Consider the following 20891-nt stretch of genomic DNA (forward strand, 5'->3'; position numbering starts at 1 on the left):
CAGTAGAAACGGCGAAGGTATTGCTGTTACACTTGTTCTCATGTTGATCGCTTTTGAGAGCTGCCCTAGCTCTGTAGATGACTCTGTCGGTCAGTCTCTCGTACGAGATACTGATGATATTGAAAATATTCATTAAAACACTCATTAAGTCAAAGTAAGGTATACGTAGCATACACCCTTAAGTCAATGCAAGGTATACGTAGTATACACCATCAAGTCAAAGTAAGGTAACAAACATCCTCAAGTCAAAGTAATGTATAGGTAGTATACACCCTCAAGTCAAAGTAGGTTTACATAGCATACATCCTCAAGTAAAAGTAAGGTATACGTAGCATACATCCTCAAGTCACTGTAAGGTATACGTAGCATACATACTTAAGTCACTGTAAAGTAGCATACAACCTTAAGTCACTGTAGGGTAGCATACATCCTTAAGTCACTGTAAGGTAGCATACATCCTTAAGTCACTGTAGGGTAGCATACATCCTTACAATGTAGGCTACTGTAAGGTAGCATACATTCTAAAGTCACTGTAAGGTAGCATACATCCTTAAGTCACTGAAAGGTAGCATGCATCCTTAAGTCACTGTAAAGTAGCATCATTAAGTCACTGTAAGGTAGCATACATCCTTAAGTCACTGTAAGGTAGCATACATCCTTAAGTCACTGTAAGGTAGCATACATCCTTAAGTCACTGTAAGGTAACATTCATCCTTAAGTCACTGTAAGGTAGCATACATCCTTACAATGTAGGCCACTGTAAGGTAGCATACACCAGTAAGTCACTGTAAGGTAGCATACATCCTTAAGTCACTGTAAGGTAGCATACAACCTTAAGTCACTGTAAGGTAGCATACAACCTTAAGTCAAAGTAAGGTAACATACAACCTTAAGTCAAAGTAAGGTAGCATACAACCTTAAGAGACAAGCAAAATTGGTCATATAGACAGTGGGCTATCTAGTCACTAGGTGTAGGAAACCACTTACCTTCTGGGCCCCATCTGTCGAAATTCTGATTAGCTTACAGATTAATTAATGTTAAATTACAGAAGGTGATTTTTGAGAAATCTTTAGATTTACAAATACAGCAGTGTTTTTTTATCTTCAGATGTTACTATTGATCATTTTAAATAATACATCTCCATTTTTAAATAGAAACTTTTTTGAAAAATATTATACAACATTAAGATTACACATTACATTGTCTTTACTTGTAACTAATCATCCTGTCAACAGCTGGGCCTTAAAGCAATAGATATTTTACCTTTAAGTTTTTTTTCTTGTTCTTTGGGGGTGGGGGTTTCGTTCAACTGGATTCATGTTAAGAGTTTGTTTTTGTGTCTTTTTCAAAAGATGTTTTCCTGCATTCTTTTATAGTTCAGGAAATACGAAATACACTAATATCAATAGATATTAGCCTTTGCTCTGTATCCTTCAACTGTGATGCATTGAGAAAGCAAATGTTGTTGTGAGACTATAACAACATTTGAAATGGTAACGTCATCAATCTCTTTTGTGACATCATCAATTTCATTGTTGCCAACACTTGATTTTCTGTTCAAAGAACTATTGGAAATAACTAAATAAAGCATAAATAAAGCATAATTACTCTATACAAATGTAAGTATTAATAATGAACATTTTAGCAAATATTGTTATGTTCCTATAACACACATTTCTATTGCTGACATCAAATTTACATAAAGCCCTACCCGCATAACACTATTTGCTAAAACATTCACTGCTTAAATAATTGGCCTTCTTGATTTGAAAGCGAAGTTTAGGGACACTCAGGCTTCCAGAGATGTAATCCATTTGTAGTGCTATAAAGGAAACGATCACACAAAATACCACAGAAATAACAGTATTTACATTATTTTATTGGAGATTCAACAATTCACAAAATTTATCATGATTTTACAAATCATCATAAGAATCTCTGAAAACAACATTTTTACAACTAAACCATAGTCAACTTAAGCTATTAAGTTATTCCCTCATTTAATGTCCCAAGGGGGTGAAGTTGGAAATGACCAACAATATCTCCTTTAAAAACTTTTTTTTAAAGAATTTCAAAAGAAGATTATCAGTTATTTTGAATTAAGGTGGTGGAGATGGGGTACCGTTTGCATATAATAATTTTACAGTAAAAACCTGTCTTATCTGACCAAAGTCTATGTAAAAGTCAGTGCAAGTTTCTGTTACATAGACCTTATGTCTAAGCAATGCATCTTTAGTAAAAGATTTTAAACCATCCAAAATGAAATTATATGGAAATGTGGTTCTCCAGACATCAAACAATATGTGTGGAAATGGTAATTAACCAAGTGAACTGAAAGTCATTGAAAGTCAGCAAATTGTAAAACAAAGGAACAGTCGAAAATTAGACTTGTTTTTTTATTGTTGCAAAAAAAAGGAGTGTAGTAGAATCTAATTTCAATAGACCTAGCTTCAGCCTATAATGTTGTATTAAATCCCACATCTAATGAAAACTACTAAATAAGACCTGTGTATTCTGACCTTCTGTTTAATCTGTCCAATATTTTGTGTCCCACAGGGTTTCAGACTAGACAGGTTTCACTGAATCTATTTTTGTGACCAACACATTTCATTCCAACCCAGTTTAACCATGACCACCAACCAGACCTACTCAGTAACCAATTTTATGATGAATTAAAACAAATACAGTAATATTTACATATAACATAGGGCAAGGTCATTCCCTCTTCACATACAATATATATTTAATCTTTTCTCTGATTTTCTTACAAGTTTGGAAAAATAAAGATGATTGGTTTGAGTATTGGTATTTAAGCTTCTATGCAATGTAAAACTTTTGTAAAAGAATAGATTGAACACAGCCAGGATTAAAGACAGTATCAGAGTTCATCAAAGTTTAACTTATGCACTAGAATATTACCACTTACCCAAATAAGGAAAACTACATATATTTGGTGAATGACAGGAAAGAAAAGACAAACTCTACGAAGCAACAGGTCAGAAAAAGGTCAGCAGGTCAGATAAAGGTCAGCAGGTCAGAATAAGGTCAGCAGGTCAGAAAAAGAAGGCAAAAAAGAACAGAAAATGACTGAAAAAGAAAAAGTCATTGGATTCAGAATCTCCGTCACATTTCTATACAGTGACCTCCCCTTAATTTTGTTTTGGATAAAACTGTAGCACAGTTAGGCCAGGACACTTCCGCTGACCAGGTAGCTCAGTCTATGATAGCGCTATTATACCACTCTGAAGTCCAGGGTTAAAATCCTGGTCTAGTCCTGGTGACTTTTTACACTCAGAATGTTGGTTTTATTTTGTTAATTTCATTCTTATTATACTTTCATAAATGTCCCGCAAGGTTGTTAGAAATCAACAAAACTGAAACCATGCTGGAAAAAATATGGGTAGAGAAGCATGAATATCAAATCTAGTTTCATTCAATTTTTAAACCCAATTTAATATCATAAGAACACAATTTCGATTCTCTCCCTTGTTTTCAGATATATACGTGTACTGGTACATACATCATGGTCAAACCCTCATACAGTGCACCAAATAAATTGCCATGTATCAATTGCAAAATTTCCCAAATGACCATTATAAGGATAAAAATACACACAGAAATTTCTAAAACATTACACTCATGAAAAACTTGATTTCAGAAAGATCTCTGTTGAAAGACCAATCTTAGGACAGAACATGAAATCAGTTGTTTTCTGTTTCCTTGGAGACCTAGGCCCCGGGCTTTGGTATGACCGGTTCAACAGGCTTGTCTGTATTCAAATGTAACATTTTCGGGTATAAATCCTGGCATACCTGCAAATGTTAATGCAGGTCGTGCAAGGCTTTGTCAAGACTCGCCTGAAAGCAGCATCAGATTACTAGGTCCAACCTTATTCCATAAACGAACAACTCTGGTCCAATTTGTTCAATTGTTTGGATTGCGATAAATTAATGTGGCCCTAATATTTCTTACATTACAGCAGCTTTTAGAAAAAAAATGTTTGTAATTCTTCAAAATGGAGGTAGATCAACGGTAACTCCTTGTATTGAAAATCTACAGAGACAACAGAAAGTAGGATGCATCCCTATTTCTCAATATTATCATGATTAAAGTTGTCATTTTCTATCGCATTTTTCTCCAACATAGTGATATGAAATTTCGACAATGAAGATGATAGCATGTTTTGAAAATAATCACAACATAATCTTTACACAATAAAAATCCCATTTTTTCTTAAATTAACATTCCTTCATGTCATGAAAGTCTCACAGCTGAAAATGTATCTCTTTTAGAAGATTCCTTTTCCTGCTTTCGACGCTGTTGTTCCAAATTTCGTTCCCGACGCTCTGATCGTTTCTGTTCCTTTATGGCAGCCTCAGCTTGCCATGATAAATCTTCCTCACCTTCATCATTCCAGCCAGTCTGTCGGTCGTCCCATGTGCCTAACTCTGGTCCCTGGAACATCACAGAAAAAAAAAATGTTGGTCCATATGAATAATTTCAGTTCATTATACATTTATAAACACAACTTCATTAGTTCAACTATGTGTATGGAGGATGACGTTTAATGGTTTCCTATTGAATACCATATTTTGTAAGTATTTAAAAAAAAAAATTCAGGTTAACAAGTGATAAATACCTGTATATTTAAGTAATAAACAGCATTCTGTTCTGTGTTATAGGACCATAACACGGAACAGAATGCTGTTTTATGCTTATATTTACATTCTTCATTTTTTTTAAATTTTCATTTCTAATTTCGCAAAACATTTTTAAATTCATATTTCGGGGTGTTTGTTCAAATGGTAGAACAGCCCAAGGAATTGTGCACGGAATGTTGTCCTGTGACTTTCCCCCTGCAAAAATATAGTTCGTGAAAATCAACACAAAAATATTGATACAATTTCCAAACTTAACCAATCTATATAATCTATATATTCAATTAATATTTTATAATAGTCTTGCATAAAACAGTGAATATTATTGAATAATACTTTTTTGTTGTTGCTTATACTGCTTTCTAGTGCGGAGGGGAATAGCGATTCGATAGTTAATATTCGGACCTGTGGAGATATCACTATGCCTGTGTCATGGTCTTATAACATGGAACTGGTCTTGGTAGTTCACCGGTATACACTGTACTGTATACGGTAGTGGCAATTCAGAGCAAATGTAAATATTCTGATATAAGTGGTGTTAAAAGGGACAAGCCATCAAATTCTCTATATTTTATTTAAACTTTTAAAACCATCAAAATGAAAAAGTAACTCAATGGAAATTAGTAGTGTAATATTTCATGTCATAATATGGTGTGGTCCTGCATGACAACATGGCTGTGAACCGCATTGAATGGGGGACTCGACATAACTCCATCACTTTCCACTATTACTATCATAATAGCAAAACGAGAACAAATCTGTAAGACACAAATGGCCTAGTATTTTATGACAAAATTCTCTCAGTAAAACTATCACGTTCAATCATATACATAGAATTTTATATATCACTTCCAAAAACAATTGGTTCTTCCGATGGCAATAATCTTGTATGACCAATACAATAATCCTATCAAAATCTTAATAAAGTTCCAAATGATTTTTTTTGTTTATACTTAGAAGTTGTATTTAGAGTATTTGCCTGCATAAAGCATAATACATAACCTATTGGTACTGTATTACTGGTATTTTTTTCTCCTCACTTAACTCATTCACTCCTGAAATTTTATAATGAACTATTCCAGCCTTTGAATTGGAACGGTTCAAATGTGTCTTCAGGGTTGAATGAGTTAACACATGTATGCAGCTGCACTGGAGCCCAGCCATTGATACCCAAGACAACGTTCTGGTGAGATTTGACCGTAAAGCTGATGGTTACTTACAGCAGATAAAGGTACATCAGCAGTACTAGCCATAGCAAATCTATTGGACTGATTCTTCATCTCTTCTTTCTGTTTGATCAAAACCTGAAAATATTCAAGGATTTCATTTCATGTCACACATACCTCAAATCAAGTTCTCGACAATAAAATGAGGGTCATTATCACAGTTAGGCAAAATGTAGGTCAAGTCTGAAAACTGCAGGTCATATCAGCACTTTTCAAAGTCATCAAAATCAAAAGTATGGCATCTATACTATTAAAACTTGTCTTAAACTACCATGGTAGTATGTCTCTTCATAGGGCATTTCACTTCATATTTAAAGCTTTAACAAGGACTCAAACGCTCGTTTGTGTCAAAAAGGTCATTTTTACAGTTTCAATACTGGAATGAACAACGCAAATGAAGAAGATTCCAAAATCTAACTTCTTTTGAAAATTTTAGCATGACATGAAAGTCATTTGAAGACATACCGGTAGTGATCAAAATATATTGACAAAACAATAATGGAATTGTTGGCCAAAAGCTCAGGAATTGAAACAAAAACAAGTCTGAATACATTAAAGATTTATTTGGCCGCTAGGCCACTATTTATAATGTGTGTTTGCCTAAACCTGACCTAGGATTTAATAATTGGATAGGTAGGTGCGTGGGTGGGGAAAATATCTGATTTCATTTCACAAAGTCCTAAGGTAGAGCCATCGCCAAGGTGAGTAGTGGCGGATATGTAAGTTCCAGTGTCCTGTGCTTGGATATGAGAAAGTATGCAGGGCGATTGGAGAGTAAGGGCAAATCTAAAAGGGTACATCAATCGCAAAAAACTTGAGACAGGTTTATATTTTATTTCATAAATGTAATGTCACTTTTTTCACTGGTTTAATAAATCCTTAAAACTACATTTTGATTTAATGAATGATCTGAATATGATTGGTTTGGTTTAGGCAAACATTCAGTGCCCTAAAATATTGATAATAATATAAGCCATGGCCAATTTTCACTTTTAGTATCCCGTCTTATTTTCAAATCAGGCTTATTATCAAGATTTGAGTGTCTTTCATTTCATGAATACAAAAGTAATTTTTGTTTACCTTTTTTTGTCTCTTAATTCTCGGAGTCATATCTTGAAAATAGTCTGGTTCTGGTTCAGACAACTCATCGTGATCATGTGACAGTGACCTTGACCTGGAGTAATTGTGATTGAGTGACCTTGAATTACTGCTCTGATCTTGATCCCAATTCTCCCAAGATTGTAATTCAGGCTGAAACATAAAGATATAACAATGTTACAATGTTCTAAAGATTTTTTGACAATATGTTCAGGGGTGTTATTTGCTCGATGCTCCAGACAACCAGTAGTGCAAAAAAGGCCATTTGCTTGGGGCAAGTGTAATAGAATAGTTTCTTAAACTTGTTTATCTGAAAATCACTTTTATCTATAATAATGTTTACATGTTCAACAGTTATCTAGAAGGTGCCTATCCATTTTATCCTGGGAGCAGCTATTTCATATCCCTAAAACCTCATCAGGCCACAAACTAGATTTCCATCCAGAGTTGTCTTTCCTTACATCATATGCACCTCCAGATCAAGCATCAGTTGAGAGCTAAATGCCAGATTATTAGCCAAAACAAAATTTGACATATTTCAGTCATATCAATGCCAGGTCAACATGTCCATACACTTTTTGTGTACTAGTATCTGTAAATAGTTACAGCGATTATAATTCTCGTAATAATATTTGTGGGTATTTAATTTTGTGCAATCATTGACGAAAGCAAATTCTGTATTCACTAAATCATCCATCTAGCATTTAACAAACATATTAAGCATTCTATATCAAATTGAAACTTGTACCCATGGATATATACAGGCTTTTTTATGGGCAAATATTGGCCAGTTCCCCTCTCTAATTTTGGCATTATTTTACCCTCTTTCAGTTAAAAATTCACCCACTTGTAACAAATATACCACCACATGAATATCTGTCTTGGTTCCATTTTTCTATTAATTTTCCATCAGTTCCACAACTAAGTGATTTAAATTTCATTTTCCCTGTGTTGATGTTAATTGTCCCTGCTGATATTTTATAATCTTTTATGAACAATGAGAAACAAAATTACAGATGTGATACATGCCCCCCCTCTTGTACTCTCCCCCTGGATCCGGCCTGCAGCCCCTTGCTGGACGGGTCATGCACCTACAGTGCATATTTTTTCCTATTTCCCTATTTCAAAAAAGGGTACTAACTTTCTATTCCTGCATTAATCCCTGGTACCATATTTATCCTGCAATAAGCCCAGGGAGTAGACACATAATTTCTGACTCAAAATAGAGGGGTGGGCTTATTACAGGACAATGAAAAAATAGCACTGGTTGTCATATATATATATTGATCTGCAATGAGTGTGTCGGTTTAGTACCAGACATGGGCTTATTGCCAGTTAAATATGGTAACCAATTATAATAGAAACTAATTGCTTCAGTTAAGATGTCAAGACTCTAACCTGTTTTGGTGCACTCGGTGTTTGTGTGAAATCTTGTGGAATGCTGTAGTGATTTGTCAAAGGCAAAACAGTGTCAGATGTCCTTCTCTTCCTTCTGCAGAAAAGTCGTTTGAATGGAGAACATATCAGCAGCACAAAACCAAAAGTCTTCTTGATGATGTTCCATACGACCTTTATCATTTTGGCAGGAATTGCCTTTCCTGAAAAACAAATACAGTAGTTAAATGCTAATAATAGTCTTTATTATTTAAACTTAAAGCATACATATTTCAAATCTGGGATGTATATAATGCAGAAGGCTTGGGTGTCTACCTGTAATTCTGTTAGCCCGACGCCTTCAGATTTTATGAGAGCATTATCAATACTGAATATGAAAGTATACGTTGGACAAGTATTTTTTTCCCTAAATCGGTATGTTTTTAAAAAATGACACATACAAGGTAGAAAATTTCAGTTCCCAGAAACATTCAAATCATATGAAATATTTGTGTTTCATCATGTTACACTGACTTTTGCTTATATACATATATATATATACACACTGTTAAGTGTTTTAATTGCGTCTTACGACAATATGCAGTAGGACACAGTAGGCCTACAATGTATTCCTTACCTGAACCTGCAGGGTTTAACGACTTAATTAGATTTCATTTACATCCTACATTTGTATCTTTTATGTTATAATAAGGAACATTAAATCTGTCATGCCATTTTGCATGATGCTGTAAAGTGATGCCGGTTACACATCACGTGTCAAGTGACAGTGTACATGTCGTGCAATGCACCCTCCATACGAAAAACACCCATATACTGATTTGCTAAATTTGTACATACTCATTCGATTAACCAATAGTGAACTAGTTACCTGTTTTATACACAAATTATTTTCAAATTCTTCTTAACTACACCAGATATTGCATTTTATCTTTCACAATTTCTGCTCTCATCTGGAGGTTTCTTGTTTCTTCAACGTCAATTTGGTGTTTACTTCCTCCCATAGAAACAGACTCAGAGGCAAACTTTGCACCGACTTGGAGTTTTTGTTTCGATATGTGCCGACAGATGTCGCCAAAGTTGCTAGACAACAATAAACAGTATGGCGACTACCATGTAGGGACAGGAGATTTTATGAGGGTGTTGGTATTAGTTTCAACGGTTTAGGGGGATTTTTATTTTAGTGACGATAAAAAACACAAACATGCCGGTAAGTTAAAATGCAGAGTGAGTAATGGAAAGCATCGTAAATGTCCTGAATGATTGCCAGTTAAAACATACAAGGAAGTAAAATCAACTTGCTGTTATCCTTGTACGGCAATGTGCTTAAAGTCGCGCTATAATATATATGTAGCTAGTAGCCACACCCTGCACCTTTATTTTTTTGCATTTCCAAATTATACATTGACGTAAAGTTAGAGGGATGATAGCAGCTGGGTGATAGTTATAAAAGGTCTAGGATGTAGATGTCTGGGGCTAGAGCACATCGCTATATGAAAATTTGGAATTCTCAGATACCAAACGATGTGTTGCACTATAAAACGTAATCTGACTATACAGGACACCACTAGATCTGCAGGATTTGGTTGGTACAAGATAAGATACAAGATACTAGAAGGTTTATTTAAATTTGTACATGTTAAACAATAAACATTAGCTATGTAGAGCTATTTCTACGACAAAACATGAGTAAAAGGCATAGAAAATTACAAACAAAAACGAAGGATCACATCATGCATGTTAAATAAAAATAAAAACGTCTTAAGGGACTGAACAATACAAGTAAGAGTCTTGTACTCTCTGCTCGCTGTTTGCAGACTGATTGGTCTACCTATTGTGTATAGTCACTGCTATAACAAAATCTTTCGGTTGGTTTAAAAAAAAATCCCGATGAGTCTGTTTAAGACAGAGTTCACTGTATCCAGTGGCTTTTTTTTGCCTTTGTATGTAAATTGGGTAAGATATTGAACAATTTCCAGTGCAAATAGGGCATGATTTCATTATCAAGAAAGACCTCCAATTCCCTCTCAGTGAAAAACATTTTCAACTCTTAAAGTTTGGACACCATATTGTTAAGGGGCTGACTTCAGGGCTCCCCAACCCTGGTAGCCCATATCAAAATATTTATATATATATATACATCTGTGCTTGGAAACAGTATATATATCTACATATTTATGAAAAAAATGTCTGGGGGAATAAAATATTCGGAAAAAATAAATCTTCAAGTTAGTGATTGACTTACCAAAACTTGATCATACCTCAACCTAAGTTGATCATGATTTGCATAGGGCTGCAATTTCATGTCGTAATTAAATCATAATAAATTAAGACTAGAATATTTTTTTTAAATACCCAGTAAAGTCACTGGTATTGTAAGATACGGTTTGGAGTCAACTATAACCTCCTAATTGGGGCCCTGCAAATGAATGCTGGTGTAGTTATCACTTTGTTTACAAATCTAGTGTATGTAACACACATACATCCATAGATTTCTGATCATGTTTTACTTGTTTTTGTTACAAATCACAGGAAAATCTTCCACCAATCGATCGTGACAATAACGATCCAAATGGGAAATTCAAGGCAAGGAATTGGCAGAAAAAGGATGTAAAAAAGATGCATCCCCAACTAAGAAGTAAATACCTGGCAGTAAGTATTTAATATAAAGTTTAAGTATTAAGGATCCTTGTCCCACTGAAGGCGAAACACTGCCGAGTTTGTACATGCAGTAACTTCCCCTTGATTTTGACCGTAGCACTACTAAGCCAGGGTTACCATTAACTAGGGTTACATTCGTGTATCCCGATTGAAACAGTTCAGGTGGTGCAGAAATACTCCACGATAAACGAACGCACATGGACGGAACTGTAGGCAGAGTTAAAAAAATGCATAAATAACAATATACCAAGAATAATTTGTCCTTCTTTCATGCATCTTCTAAATTATATAATGCATCTTAAAATCTGCATCTGGATTGACATTGTTTTATTAAGAAATAACGCAAAATGGCAATAGTCTGCATTTTAGTTTTGGTCAGCGCGTCTGGACCCCTCAGTCTACACATGCTGAATATTCTAGAGGTCAGCCACGGTTCAGATCTGCGCCTGTCGTTTGTTTTCAGGTTCAACAGTTTCAGCTGCGAAAGGGATTTAGGTAGCTGAGATTGGTAGAGCTACACTATAATGATTTGTGGTCAAGGGTTAGAATCCAGCTCTGGCCCTGTTGTATATTTACACAAAAAATACTGTTGCTGATTTTTTTGTTTTTGTTTCATCTTTATAATTTTTCATAAAAGTTTCACAAAGACAGTATATAACCCCATGGGCGATGGCAACATATTTGATTTCTGGCAAATTAGACAGTATAGAGGTAAAAAAATCATAAAGACAACTTTAAGCAATTGAATACCGGTATAAACAAATATTTACTTTCATCATCATTTGGAGGCTACGTAATATTATGTACACTGTTTATGAATTCTGCAAGATGAAGTAACTTAACCGTTAACATTACATCTCCAGCATACACGCAGGCATCCACACATAGAATAAAGGCAAGGGTCAGATAGTGACCATTTAGACAGTGGTTAGTCAGAATGGTTGTCTTTTAAGAAATTATTTATCAGAACTGTAGTCATGTCGGAAAAACTTTCCAACACATGCCATAGTTACAGTTTTGGGTAGTCCCAGGTGTTACCAGGATCCTTAAATGATTTTGTTGGTGAATCAAATGTCCATGTTTCCATACCTGTAAATAATAAATTTGTTTCCAATTCACCATTTAAAAGTTTTAATCAATCAAAAGCTCGAAGTTTGAAAAAAGTTCTTGATTAGGAAATCAATCAATCAATAATGGTTTTAACCAGAAATATAAAGACATAAACAAAATTCTCATCAATTGAAATACTGGTACCTAATTATGAATTCATCTTTCCTTAACAGTACGAGGATCCAGCAAAGGAAATAACAGAAGCCCAGAGTGTAACAAACAAAAGGCTGTTGGATAGGAAACGCAATGAAATTAGGTACATCTACAATACCCAATTGTTAACTGGTAGGTGTAGCCCAGCAGCCAATGCTATCATGCCAGGGAAAATGGCTTGTGTACCATGATTTTGAGGTTTGAAAGATAAGCTGTTGATTTTCAAATAATCTATTTTGAAGTTTGTCCTCATAAGCTTGCTTGTACAGTGGTTAGGTTGAAATCTAAGAAATTAATCAGAAAAAAATATGTATGTATATTGACATTATGAAATATGCATTTAAAGTATATTTTCCCTACTCTTTCAATTTTCTTTTCATGAAGGTACCAATTTTATTATAAAAAAAAAATCATTGAAACATGTACTTCAGTCTTTTAAACTTGCGTGAACACTGCAGTGCACTGGAATTAACATTATTGTTCACTGGAGTTAACAATGTAGTGAACTGGAGTTAACAATGTAGTGAACTGGAGTGCACTACAAGGTGCACTAGGTACCAAGTTAAGTTTGCTCCCAACTTTAAATGTAGTTGTGCTGAAAAAAGTGTCGGCAGCAAGCTGTAGTAAGTGTTTCAACATTGGGTACTGGGCCTTAGCAGCCTGTTTGGTAAAAACTAATTGGTACTGTTAGTGTTCCTCACGACTCCAACATACACAAATTGCACCGACTCTCCCTTTAGATCTGGTGAAATTTAAAAGTGATTCTGTATACCAGGAATTTTTTTTCGCCCAGTCAAACTTTGGCCCTTCACCAGAATAATCCATATTCACCACAGTGCTAATTTCGCCTTCACATTTAATAACTAAATGTATCCATGTTATATTTTGTTTACTAATGTTCACTTTAGTGATAAATTCACCTTCATTGCGGCCGGCAAAACAGGTGAGAATTAAAGTGCAGCGAAAATTTCCCATGCTTGGGCTACAAATAATGTTAGCCCACCAGCTATGTGGCCATCGACCTCCTGTTATACTTTCAATTGTGTCCCACCAAAGCAAAGGTGGTATATAGGGATCGCTCTAATGGTATTGGCATTGGCAATCTGCATAAATGGTTTCCTTACCGTAACATTTGAAAGAATGCGTTAATTTCAGGGAACTTTCTATGAAGACATAGATACACATGTAATATCATTAACCAGTTTGTATTCTCGGCCAAATCTAAAAACCAGTATACTCACATTCATGGAATTCTTGTTCATTTGTATGAGTGGTTTATAGAATAAGAGCTTCTATGGTTTGAAAGTTGATTGTTAACCTTTTTCTTGCCAGGTTGAATGCTCCGCTGCCGGACGAGGAGTACGAGGAGCGAGAGAAACACGCTAAGCTAATTGGACAATTGAAGTAAGTCTTGAATAGTTTCAACAAAGTTTCTATACAAGTCTTTAAAATTTCATTGATCATGTTTTATAATATTTTAAATTTAATTCATTCACATTGTAACCTACTGACAGTGTTCTCCCCAGCTGGTTTTTGATCCGCTATGGCACCTATTTTTAACCCTTCCATCACAGTGAAAAATTGGAAAATGGAAATTATCACGTACAAATATATTCACATTTGACTTTTCAAATTATTCCTGGTGTATTGGCTCTACTACTGCCTTCATGATGTGTGTATTTGTTAACTATCTCAACACAAAATTTTCTGATTTCTGTTGTCTACGAAACTATGAAATTAATATGCAAATATAGATAAAAACAACAATATCTATGTTTTTGATATATATGCTTATGAATTAAGTATTAATCTTGTCCTAATTTAAAAAAAAAAAAATGGAGATTTTTTGCCTTACATCGTTGCTGTGTGAGAAATAAGTTGTTGTTTTAGACTTTGATTAATTGTTGCTGGACTCTGATGATTAATTGTTGCTGGACTCTGATGATTAATTGTTGCTGGACTCTGATGATTAATTGTTGCTGGACTCTGATGTTTAATTGTTGCTGGACTCTGATGTTTAATTGTTGTTGGACTCTGATGATAAATTGTTGCTGGATTCTGATGTTTAATTGTTGCTGGACTCTGATGATTAATTGTTGCTGGACTCTGATGTAACGTACATTGCAATTGTGAATACATGTAAAATGGACAACCATACAACAGCTATAGTTTCAAACACTGATAACTTCTAAAAATGAAATTGAAAGGCAGGAACAGGTTATGCTATACAAAGATTTCACAGCAAAATATCATAGGATCATTTAAACTAAGTGTTACTTTCTACATCCTATAATATTTTGGATAATTTTATTTCAGAGCCGCTGAATCAAGAAATAGATTAAGGATCATGAGATTACGGTACCAATCAAATAGGGTAAGATATCACGCCTACCGTATTTATCAGGCAATAAACCCATACCTGGTGATAAGCCCACTGATGGCTATTGCAGTTCAGTAGAAGAGCAAACAAATCATATTTCATTGTCCTGTAATAAGCCCACCCCTACGTACTTACATCATCCTCAAAATTCCAGGGGTTGCCTTCAACTACGTTCTCTGCAGCCCTGGAATATGGCATAGCGAAATCAAAGGCTTAATCTGTATGCACCACCTTGTGGAAGTTACAAGAGGTCACTTCATAGCTAGCATAACAGTAAAGTTGAGCGGCTTTGATGTCAGTTGACAGTCCTCAGTAATTTACAAAGAACAGGTATCAGCTTAACGATTGGTCAGGTTTTTATACTTGAAACCAAGAAAAAAATCAAAAAAATCTGGTGCTACTAAACTCATTCACCCCTGAAATACCATGATGAACTAGTCCAGCCTTTAAATTGGAAGAGCTCAAATGTGTCTTCAGGGGTGAATGAGAAAATGTGGCTTTTGAGAGCAATATTTGAGTGTTTCATTTATTCAATATTTAGGTGCTTTTTCACAGATTCCAAAACAAACAAAAACTTGATTGTTAGTATATGTCAGTTAACAACCTAGTACAATATCACTTCCAGTAAAAGTCATCACCTGATATTCTAAATTCTGAATACACAATATCTCAGTTGTTATGAAAATTCATGGTTTATTATCATGGACTGAAACAGTAAATCTGTTTATTTTTTTAAACAATTCCAACATTTCATCACTTTTTCTTAGCTCACATTTCGTAGTTTTGAGGAATTTTGATGTGCATACAACGCTTATTGGCTTACAACACAGCCACATTCTTGAACACTAATTTGAATTATGAAATAATAATACTGCAGCATGATTTTTATCTCATTTCATTACAACAGAGTCAAGAAATCAGTCATTTGATTGCGTGTCAGCCCACAGCTGCCAGGGCTGTACGGTTACAGGCTTTGGTTCCCTCGTACGCTGAACGCCGACAAAGGAAGGACACTCTGGATAAGTTATCGGTGAGTACATAGCATTGAAGTCTTGTCTGGGGCACTAAACTGCCAGGTGCTTTAAATTTCAGGAAATATATAATTTAAAACCTGAATTCATGTTTCATTAATTTGGGAACGATTTGTTCAAATAAAACTGTTAAGAAAAAATACAGAATTTGGCTGATTTGGTAATGTTTTTAAATGTTATCCAAATTTTCACTCTTTTGGTAAATGAAAAATTGCCAAGGTAGTGGTTGAGAAACAGTAAATTGTTTTATTGTTTTACAAATTGAGGACCTTCAGCTGTTGATTTAAATAGTAAGGAGGATGTTTACTTTTTAACATTTAAATAGTTTCAGAATAAACAAGCTAAATGTAAAATTGTTGCCAATTGGAACGATTTTGAAAGATTATATTGGTATATATATCTTGTATAGATGTAAGTGGTATTTGCAAAATTTATTTCTATTTGTTAATAAAATGCACTTTGTACTGATGTTGTTTTACAGAGGGAGCGCTGTGAAAGGTTGCTGGAAGATTCTCAGGGATTGCTCGTGAACAGAATGCACTGAGTCCTTCAATTATTTTTGAGTAATTTTCATATTATTTCATCATCATTTCATTTACTGTAGGATAAACTGACCAATGAGAATCAGAGTCACATGTGACCCAGTAAATATTCGGAGATGTATGTATAGTCAACTGGAAACACAATATATCTGACATATTTATATATCTTTCTATTGAAATTATCTTTTTGTTCTGATGAAATAAGATTTGTTTGATCATGTAGGTAATTTTAGACACAATGGTACTGGCTACACTTTTTGAAGTTGTACACTTCAGCAGATTGCCTGTTGTTAAACAAAAATAGAGTAGATTAAGATGGTAATCATGTAGATTTTTGGGAGCAGGAAGGGGGGGGGGCATGGTTTTAATTGATATACATATTTGAATTGTTTAAACATGTTTGACAGTACGTTTTTATGTAGATCTACACATATTCACAACTGTTTATACATAGTGTGATATCATTAAAAATTTCTGATTTAATATTTCATTCACATATTTTGTTGTACAGTGCTTTTATTTTTTTTTCATCTATATGTAATATTTTGTAAATATCTTTGTATATAAGTTTGTGTATACAATTGTGTGCTGTCAGTTATGTTTTGATATTTTCCGCAGTATTGGATGTTATATTTTGTATCATTTAGACAATATTTATACATATACATTGACCCTTTCTGTAATTAAACATGTTTTTATATACATTATATATACAACATCCACAAAGATTATTTGTTCCTTTTTGCTTACATTGTAACTCTATTCTGTAGATGCCATGCCCAAAAACGTGCTAAACAAAATTAATTTCGTAGTTCTTGGCAATTTTGAAAACTACAAACAAGGCTTATCTAATTCCGTGGTACAAACAAGCAGAATTATTTTACAAAAGTTTATGCAATTTTGATCAAATATGATGATGGAGATTTTTTTTATGGAAATCTGGCTGGATTCAGGAGTTGCTTCCCTTATTTCATATTGAGGGCTTCTGTATGCCCTATGTATCTACCTGAAACCTAGAAGACAAAAACCTAACATTCCTCTACAGTTACTGGACATTGGTAAAGCTCTTAACTCCTGAATTATAAATAAAAAGTCAGAATATTCATTAAATTATAGATATTGGTAAGAATACCAGCTTGTATTACTGCTGTTAATTGAAAGAAATACAATTCTTAATCAACAAAACATTTATTTGTACATGTATGTAAAAAAAAATCCTAGAAGTTTTCGAAAAGTAAAGGAAGTATTATATAGATCACCTTTATAAGAAAAATATACCTGTTTCTCATCCTCACTAGAATTCCCATCCCCCTTAACCCCACCATTTCATGTTTTCAAAATGTTCATACTTACTGTAGTTTATAGAACCATATATACAAAAGCTAAATTTAACTTCAAAATGATCAGATATATAGACCTGGGCCTGTATTCATTAAACCTTTCCTATGCTCAAGCATGAAGTCTGTGCTCAAGCCAACTTCGTTTCTAGTTACTTGCTTATATCATGTTACATGGTCCTAAAGGCAAGTGTAAACATTGAAAACAGGATTTGGCTTTACGTCTCTCAAAATGCTTCCATTACATGGACAAAATGTAATTTTATTATTAATTTATGACAGTAAAAAGATATTGGACTTGCGCACAGAAACAGGGTTTGAGCATGAGAACGGTTTCATGAATACGGGCCCAGTATATGTGAATAGTCACTAAATCCGTCCAGGAATGCTGCAATATTAATGAAAATGATTTCTTAAACTCCAAAGGGGACATGCTAAACACCAGGCCCCAGTTACTTGAAGGTTGGTTAGAGTTATACAACTGGTTAACTCATTCACCCCTGAAAACACATTTGAACCCTTCCAATCCAAAGGTTGGAATAGTTCATTATGAAATTTCAGGGATAAATTAGTTTCAACTTAAAAAAAAAATAAAATTGTGTTACAACTTGAGTAATCACAAAAGAGCAAGCTTATGTTTTTGACACATGCTTATTTGTTTAATACATGTATGTTGTATTAATTTCAACATCAAAGCAATTAAGTAAAACGAACTAGACAAATTGGCAGCGACTTTATGACATTTACAGTTTACATAAGGTATTTCAGAAATCATTTTCACTTTTGGGGGGCTTGTGCAAAGACTGCAGGCCATGGTGCATATAGGCTAATTCTGTACATAGTTAAATAACACAGACGTCCCATTTAGGACTTACCTGTGTAGAAAGTAGTCGAGATTTGTAGCTAGAATTATATAACCTTCCATTGTTATATTATTTACCTTGCTATATCTTACTATAACAAAGTGAATATTTTATATGTGTAATTTAAAGTACCCTACATACATGTACTGCATACTTTCCAACCCTCCCTATTTAGGAGGGAGACTCCCGATTTTGGACCCTTAAATTTAGTATTTTCAACCAGTGAATTTGCTAAACTGTTCCTATATTCTAAGATCTAATGATTTCATCTGAAAGAGCAACTCAAAATATGTCATTTTAAAGGGTTCTTTTGTATCTATTAGGGATGCATACACACATTTTATTTATGTTTTTATTTTGAGCATGCAGAATCTCCCCCATGGAAATTTAAACAAGTTGGCAAGTATGGTACTGTTTAAATTTTCGACCATGTATGTTAAAGGCAGATACACATACGATTAATGTGTACAGATTACTGCATTTCGGAAAATTATTTATGTCATTTGCATAGAAAATCGTGTTGATTATACTGCAGTGAAATGAACTCTATATACAGTACAAATTATGCAAGTACCCATTAAGGTAGAGTCTCACCACTTTTCTATGTTATACAGGAAAGAATAGTTATTTTCATGTTATTTTCTCAATATTCATAGAAAATCATTTGTACAATGTGTCATTGTATTCAGGGTTTTTTAGGAGTTAAAAAAAATTGAAACAATTCCCAGTAATCGGAATAAGACATTTAAGGTAATACTGAACTCGACCAAGGTATAAACAGATCTTGGACCAAGATTTGAGTGTTTTTTGTGTGTTTTACATGTATACAGATAATTCTTTTTCATCATGATGTCATTAGAAATTGTACATTTATGTTTACATGATGACTATATGTTTTGGAGTTTGTAGACAAATATTGTAGATCAAATTGTTTTGTTATTTAGGAACTGTGTTATTACTACTAATTAAAAAAAAGTGGAAAAATGTATCATAGAGATCATCATCATATAATTATAGTATGATATATATTATTATATTATGTTACGTTACATGGCATTATATAATTAACTGGGTATATCTATGTGATCTTATAAAAATATCATAATCTATAATTGCCTAGGTGTTTTCAAGTGCTAAATTAACTCATTCACCCCTGAAGTTTCATAATGAGCTATTTCAAACTTTGAATAGGAGGAGTTCAAATGTGTATTCAGGGGTATATGAGTTAAGCTTTCACCTAGATCATGTGAAGACTGGTAGATATCAAGCTACAATGTACATATCCCGTCTTTTCGTATTACAGAGTTATCTGCTCCTGTGAGCAGTTATTGAATGTTACGTTATTTGTATGTGAGAGTAACATCATGGATTTTTGAGAAAACGAAATAATTTTCTCGATGATGTAACAATCAATAACTGCTCACAAGAGCAGATACCTCTGCAATACGAAAAGACGGAATACCGATAGTAGATTTGTTTTTGATTGTGCGGCGTGACTGTTATGGAATTTGTTTTACCTGCTATAAAAGAAACATTTTTTTGGATTTTTTTTTTACATATGTATATATATAATTTCACTGTTGAAATATATCAGTTAGCATAGTGTTTAGATATTTGAAGTCTGTTTAAGGGAGGTTCACTTTGTATTGATAGTTGAATACTTTTTCTATACAGACTTACCTTCCCACAGTGTAATTATAGCATGTCATATCATAATACTTTGTTTCGTATGTTAACATTGTTGTATTTCATCATTAACTCATTTACCCCTGAAATTTCATAATGAACTCTTCAAACCTTTGAATTGGAAGGGTTCAAATGTGTCTCTAGGGGTGAATGAGTTAACTCACAATCATTAGAAGATATGTATTATTAAGGTTTTAGATAATTGCTGTGATCAGTTTCTCTGGGTGATAGCTATATAGAAATTGTAGGGACATTATAATATAATCATGAGGATAGTTTGATCAACATGTATTGTAAATTTATTGTGATATTCTCTAATATATATCGTACACTGCCATTACATGCATTGTACACACTACTCCATAGTGATACAAATAAATGAATGTCTAGCTTCTCTTTGACTAAATCAACCTTGATTACATGTTTGCTTAAGAAAATATGTATATTTTTAATAGAAGGAGCAGTCTGAATATCCTATGTAGACTTTTTGTTAAGTAATAGCTACATTTTAAAACAAGGAAAATAAACATAATGCAAAGGTCAATGCTGATCAGGAAACAGGAAAATGTTCATGTACTAAATGGGATGTTAATTGGTCCCAATCTGCCATAAAATTGAGCTGAAATACAATACATGTACATGTACTTACATTATTAGGTGAGCGACTGAAGCTTAAACTATGGGATCATGCAAAACCATTGTAAATTTGACAATGTTTTTGCAATTTTCCATTTGCATGCAAAATAACCCAGG

General features: G+C 33.8%; 2 protein-coding genes across 2 annotated transcripts; one reads left to right on the forward strand and one right to left on the reverse strand.

Annotated features, from left to right (window-relative positions):
• Nucleotides 1-1859: 1859 nt before the first annotated feature.
• LOC110465768 (receptor-binding cancer antigen expressed on SiSo cells-like) lies at nucleotides 1860-9389 on the reverse strand. The gene is made up of 5 exons (XM_021521842.1): nucleotides 9247-9389; nucleotides 8382-8581; nucleotides 6966-7136; nucleotides 5880-5963; nucleotides 1860-4456 (listed from the first exon to the last, which is right to left on the reverse strand). The coding sequence occupies exons 2-5, from the start codon at nucleotides 8559-8561 to the stop codon at nucleotides 4256-4258; spliced, it is 636 nt and encodes a 211-aa protein (XP_021377517.1). The 5' UTR covers nucleotides 8562-8581; nucleotides 9247-9389; the 3' UTR covers nucleotides 1860-4255.
• A 46-nt stretch (nucleotides 9390-9435) lies between these two features.
• Nucleotides 9436-18626, forward strand: LOC110465769 (protein LKAAEAR1-like). Its single transcript, XM_021521843.1, has 7 exons — nucleotides 9436-9585; nucleotides 10908-11027; nucleotides 12320-12402; nucleotides 13632-13703; nucleotides 14616-14673; nucleotides 15587-15709; nucleotides 16192-18626. The coding sequence occupies exons 1-7, from the start codon at nucleotides 9580-9582 to the stop codon at nucleotides 16252-16254; spliced, it is 525 nt and encodes a 174-aa protein (XP_021377518.1). The 5' UTR covers nucleotides 9436-9579; the 3' UTR covers nucleotides 16255-18626.
• Nucleotides 18627-20891: the final 2265 nt, after the last annotated feature.

Source organism: Mizuhopecten yessoensis, unplaced genomic scaffold (genome assembly GCF_002113885.1).
Source record: "Mizuhopecten yessoensis strain PY_sf001 unplaced genomic scaffold, ASM211388v2 scaffold11101, whole genome shotgun sequence".
Taxonomy (NCBI): Eukaryota; Metazoa; Mollusca; class Bivalvia; order Pectinida; family Pectinidae; genus Mizuhopecten; species Mizuhopecten yessoensis.

Bases quoted from the DNA above. Each gene is read 5' to 3' on its own strand.
- LOC110465768 (XM_021521842.1), bottom strand. From the start codon at position 8,561: ATGATAAAGGTCGTATGGAACATCATCAAGAAGACTTTTGGTTTTGTG. The intron at 7,137-8,381 runs GTTAGAGTCTTG...TTTATGTTTCAG, and splicing joins CACCGAGTGCACCAAAACAG to CCTGAATTACAATCTTGGGA. The intron at 5,964-6,965 runs GTAAACAAAAAT...GAATATTTTCAG, and splicing joins GAATTAAGAGACAAAAAAAG to GTTTTGATCAAACAGAAAGA.
- LOC110465769 (XM_021521843.1), top strand. The intron at 12,403-13,631 runs GTACATCTACAA...TTTTCTTGCCAG, and splicing joins AGGAAACGCAATGAAATTAG to GTTGAATGCTCCGCTGCCGG. The intron at 15,710-16,191 runs GTGAGTACATAG...GTTGTTTTACAG, and splicing joins ACACTCTGGATAAGTTATCG to AGGGAGCGCTGTGAAAGGTT.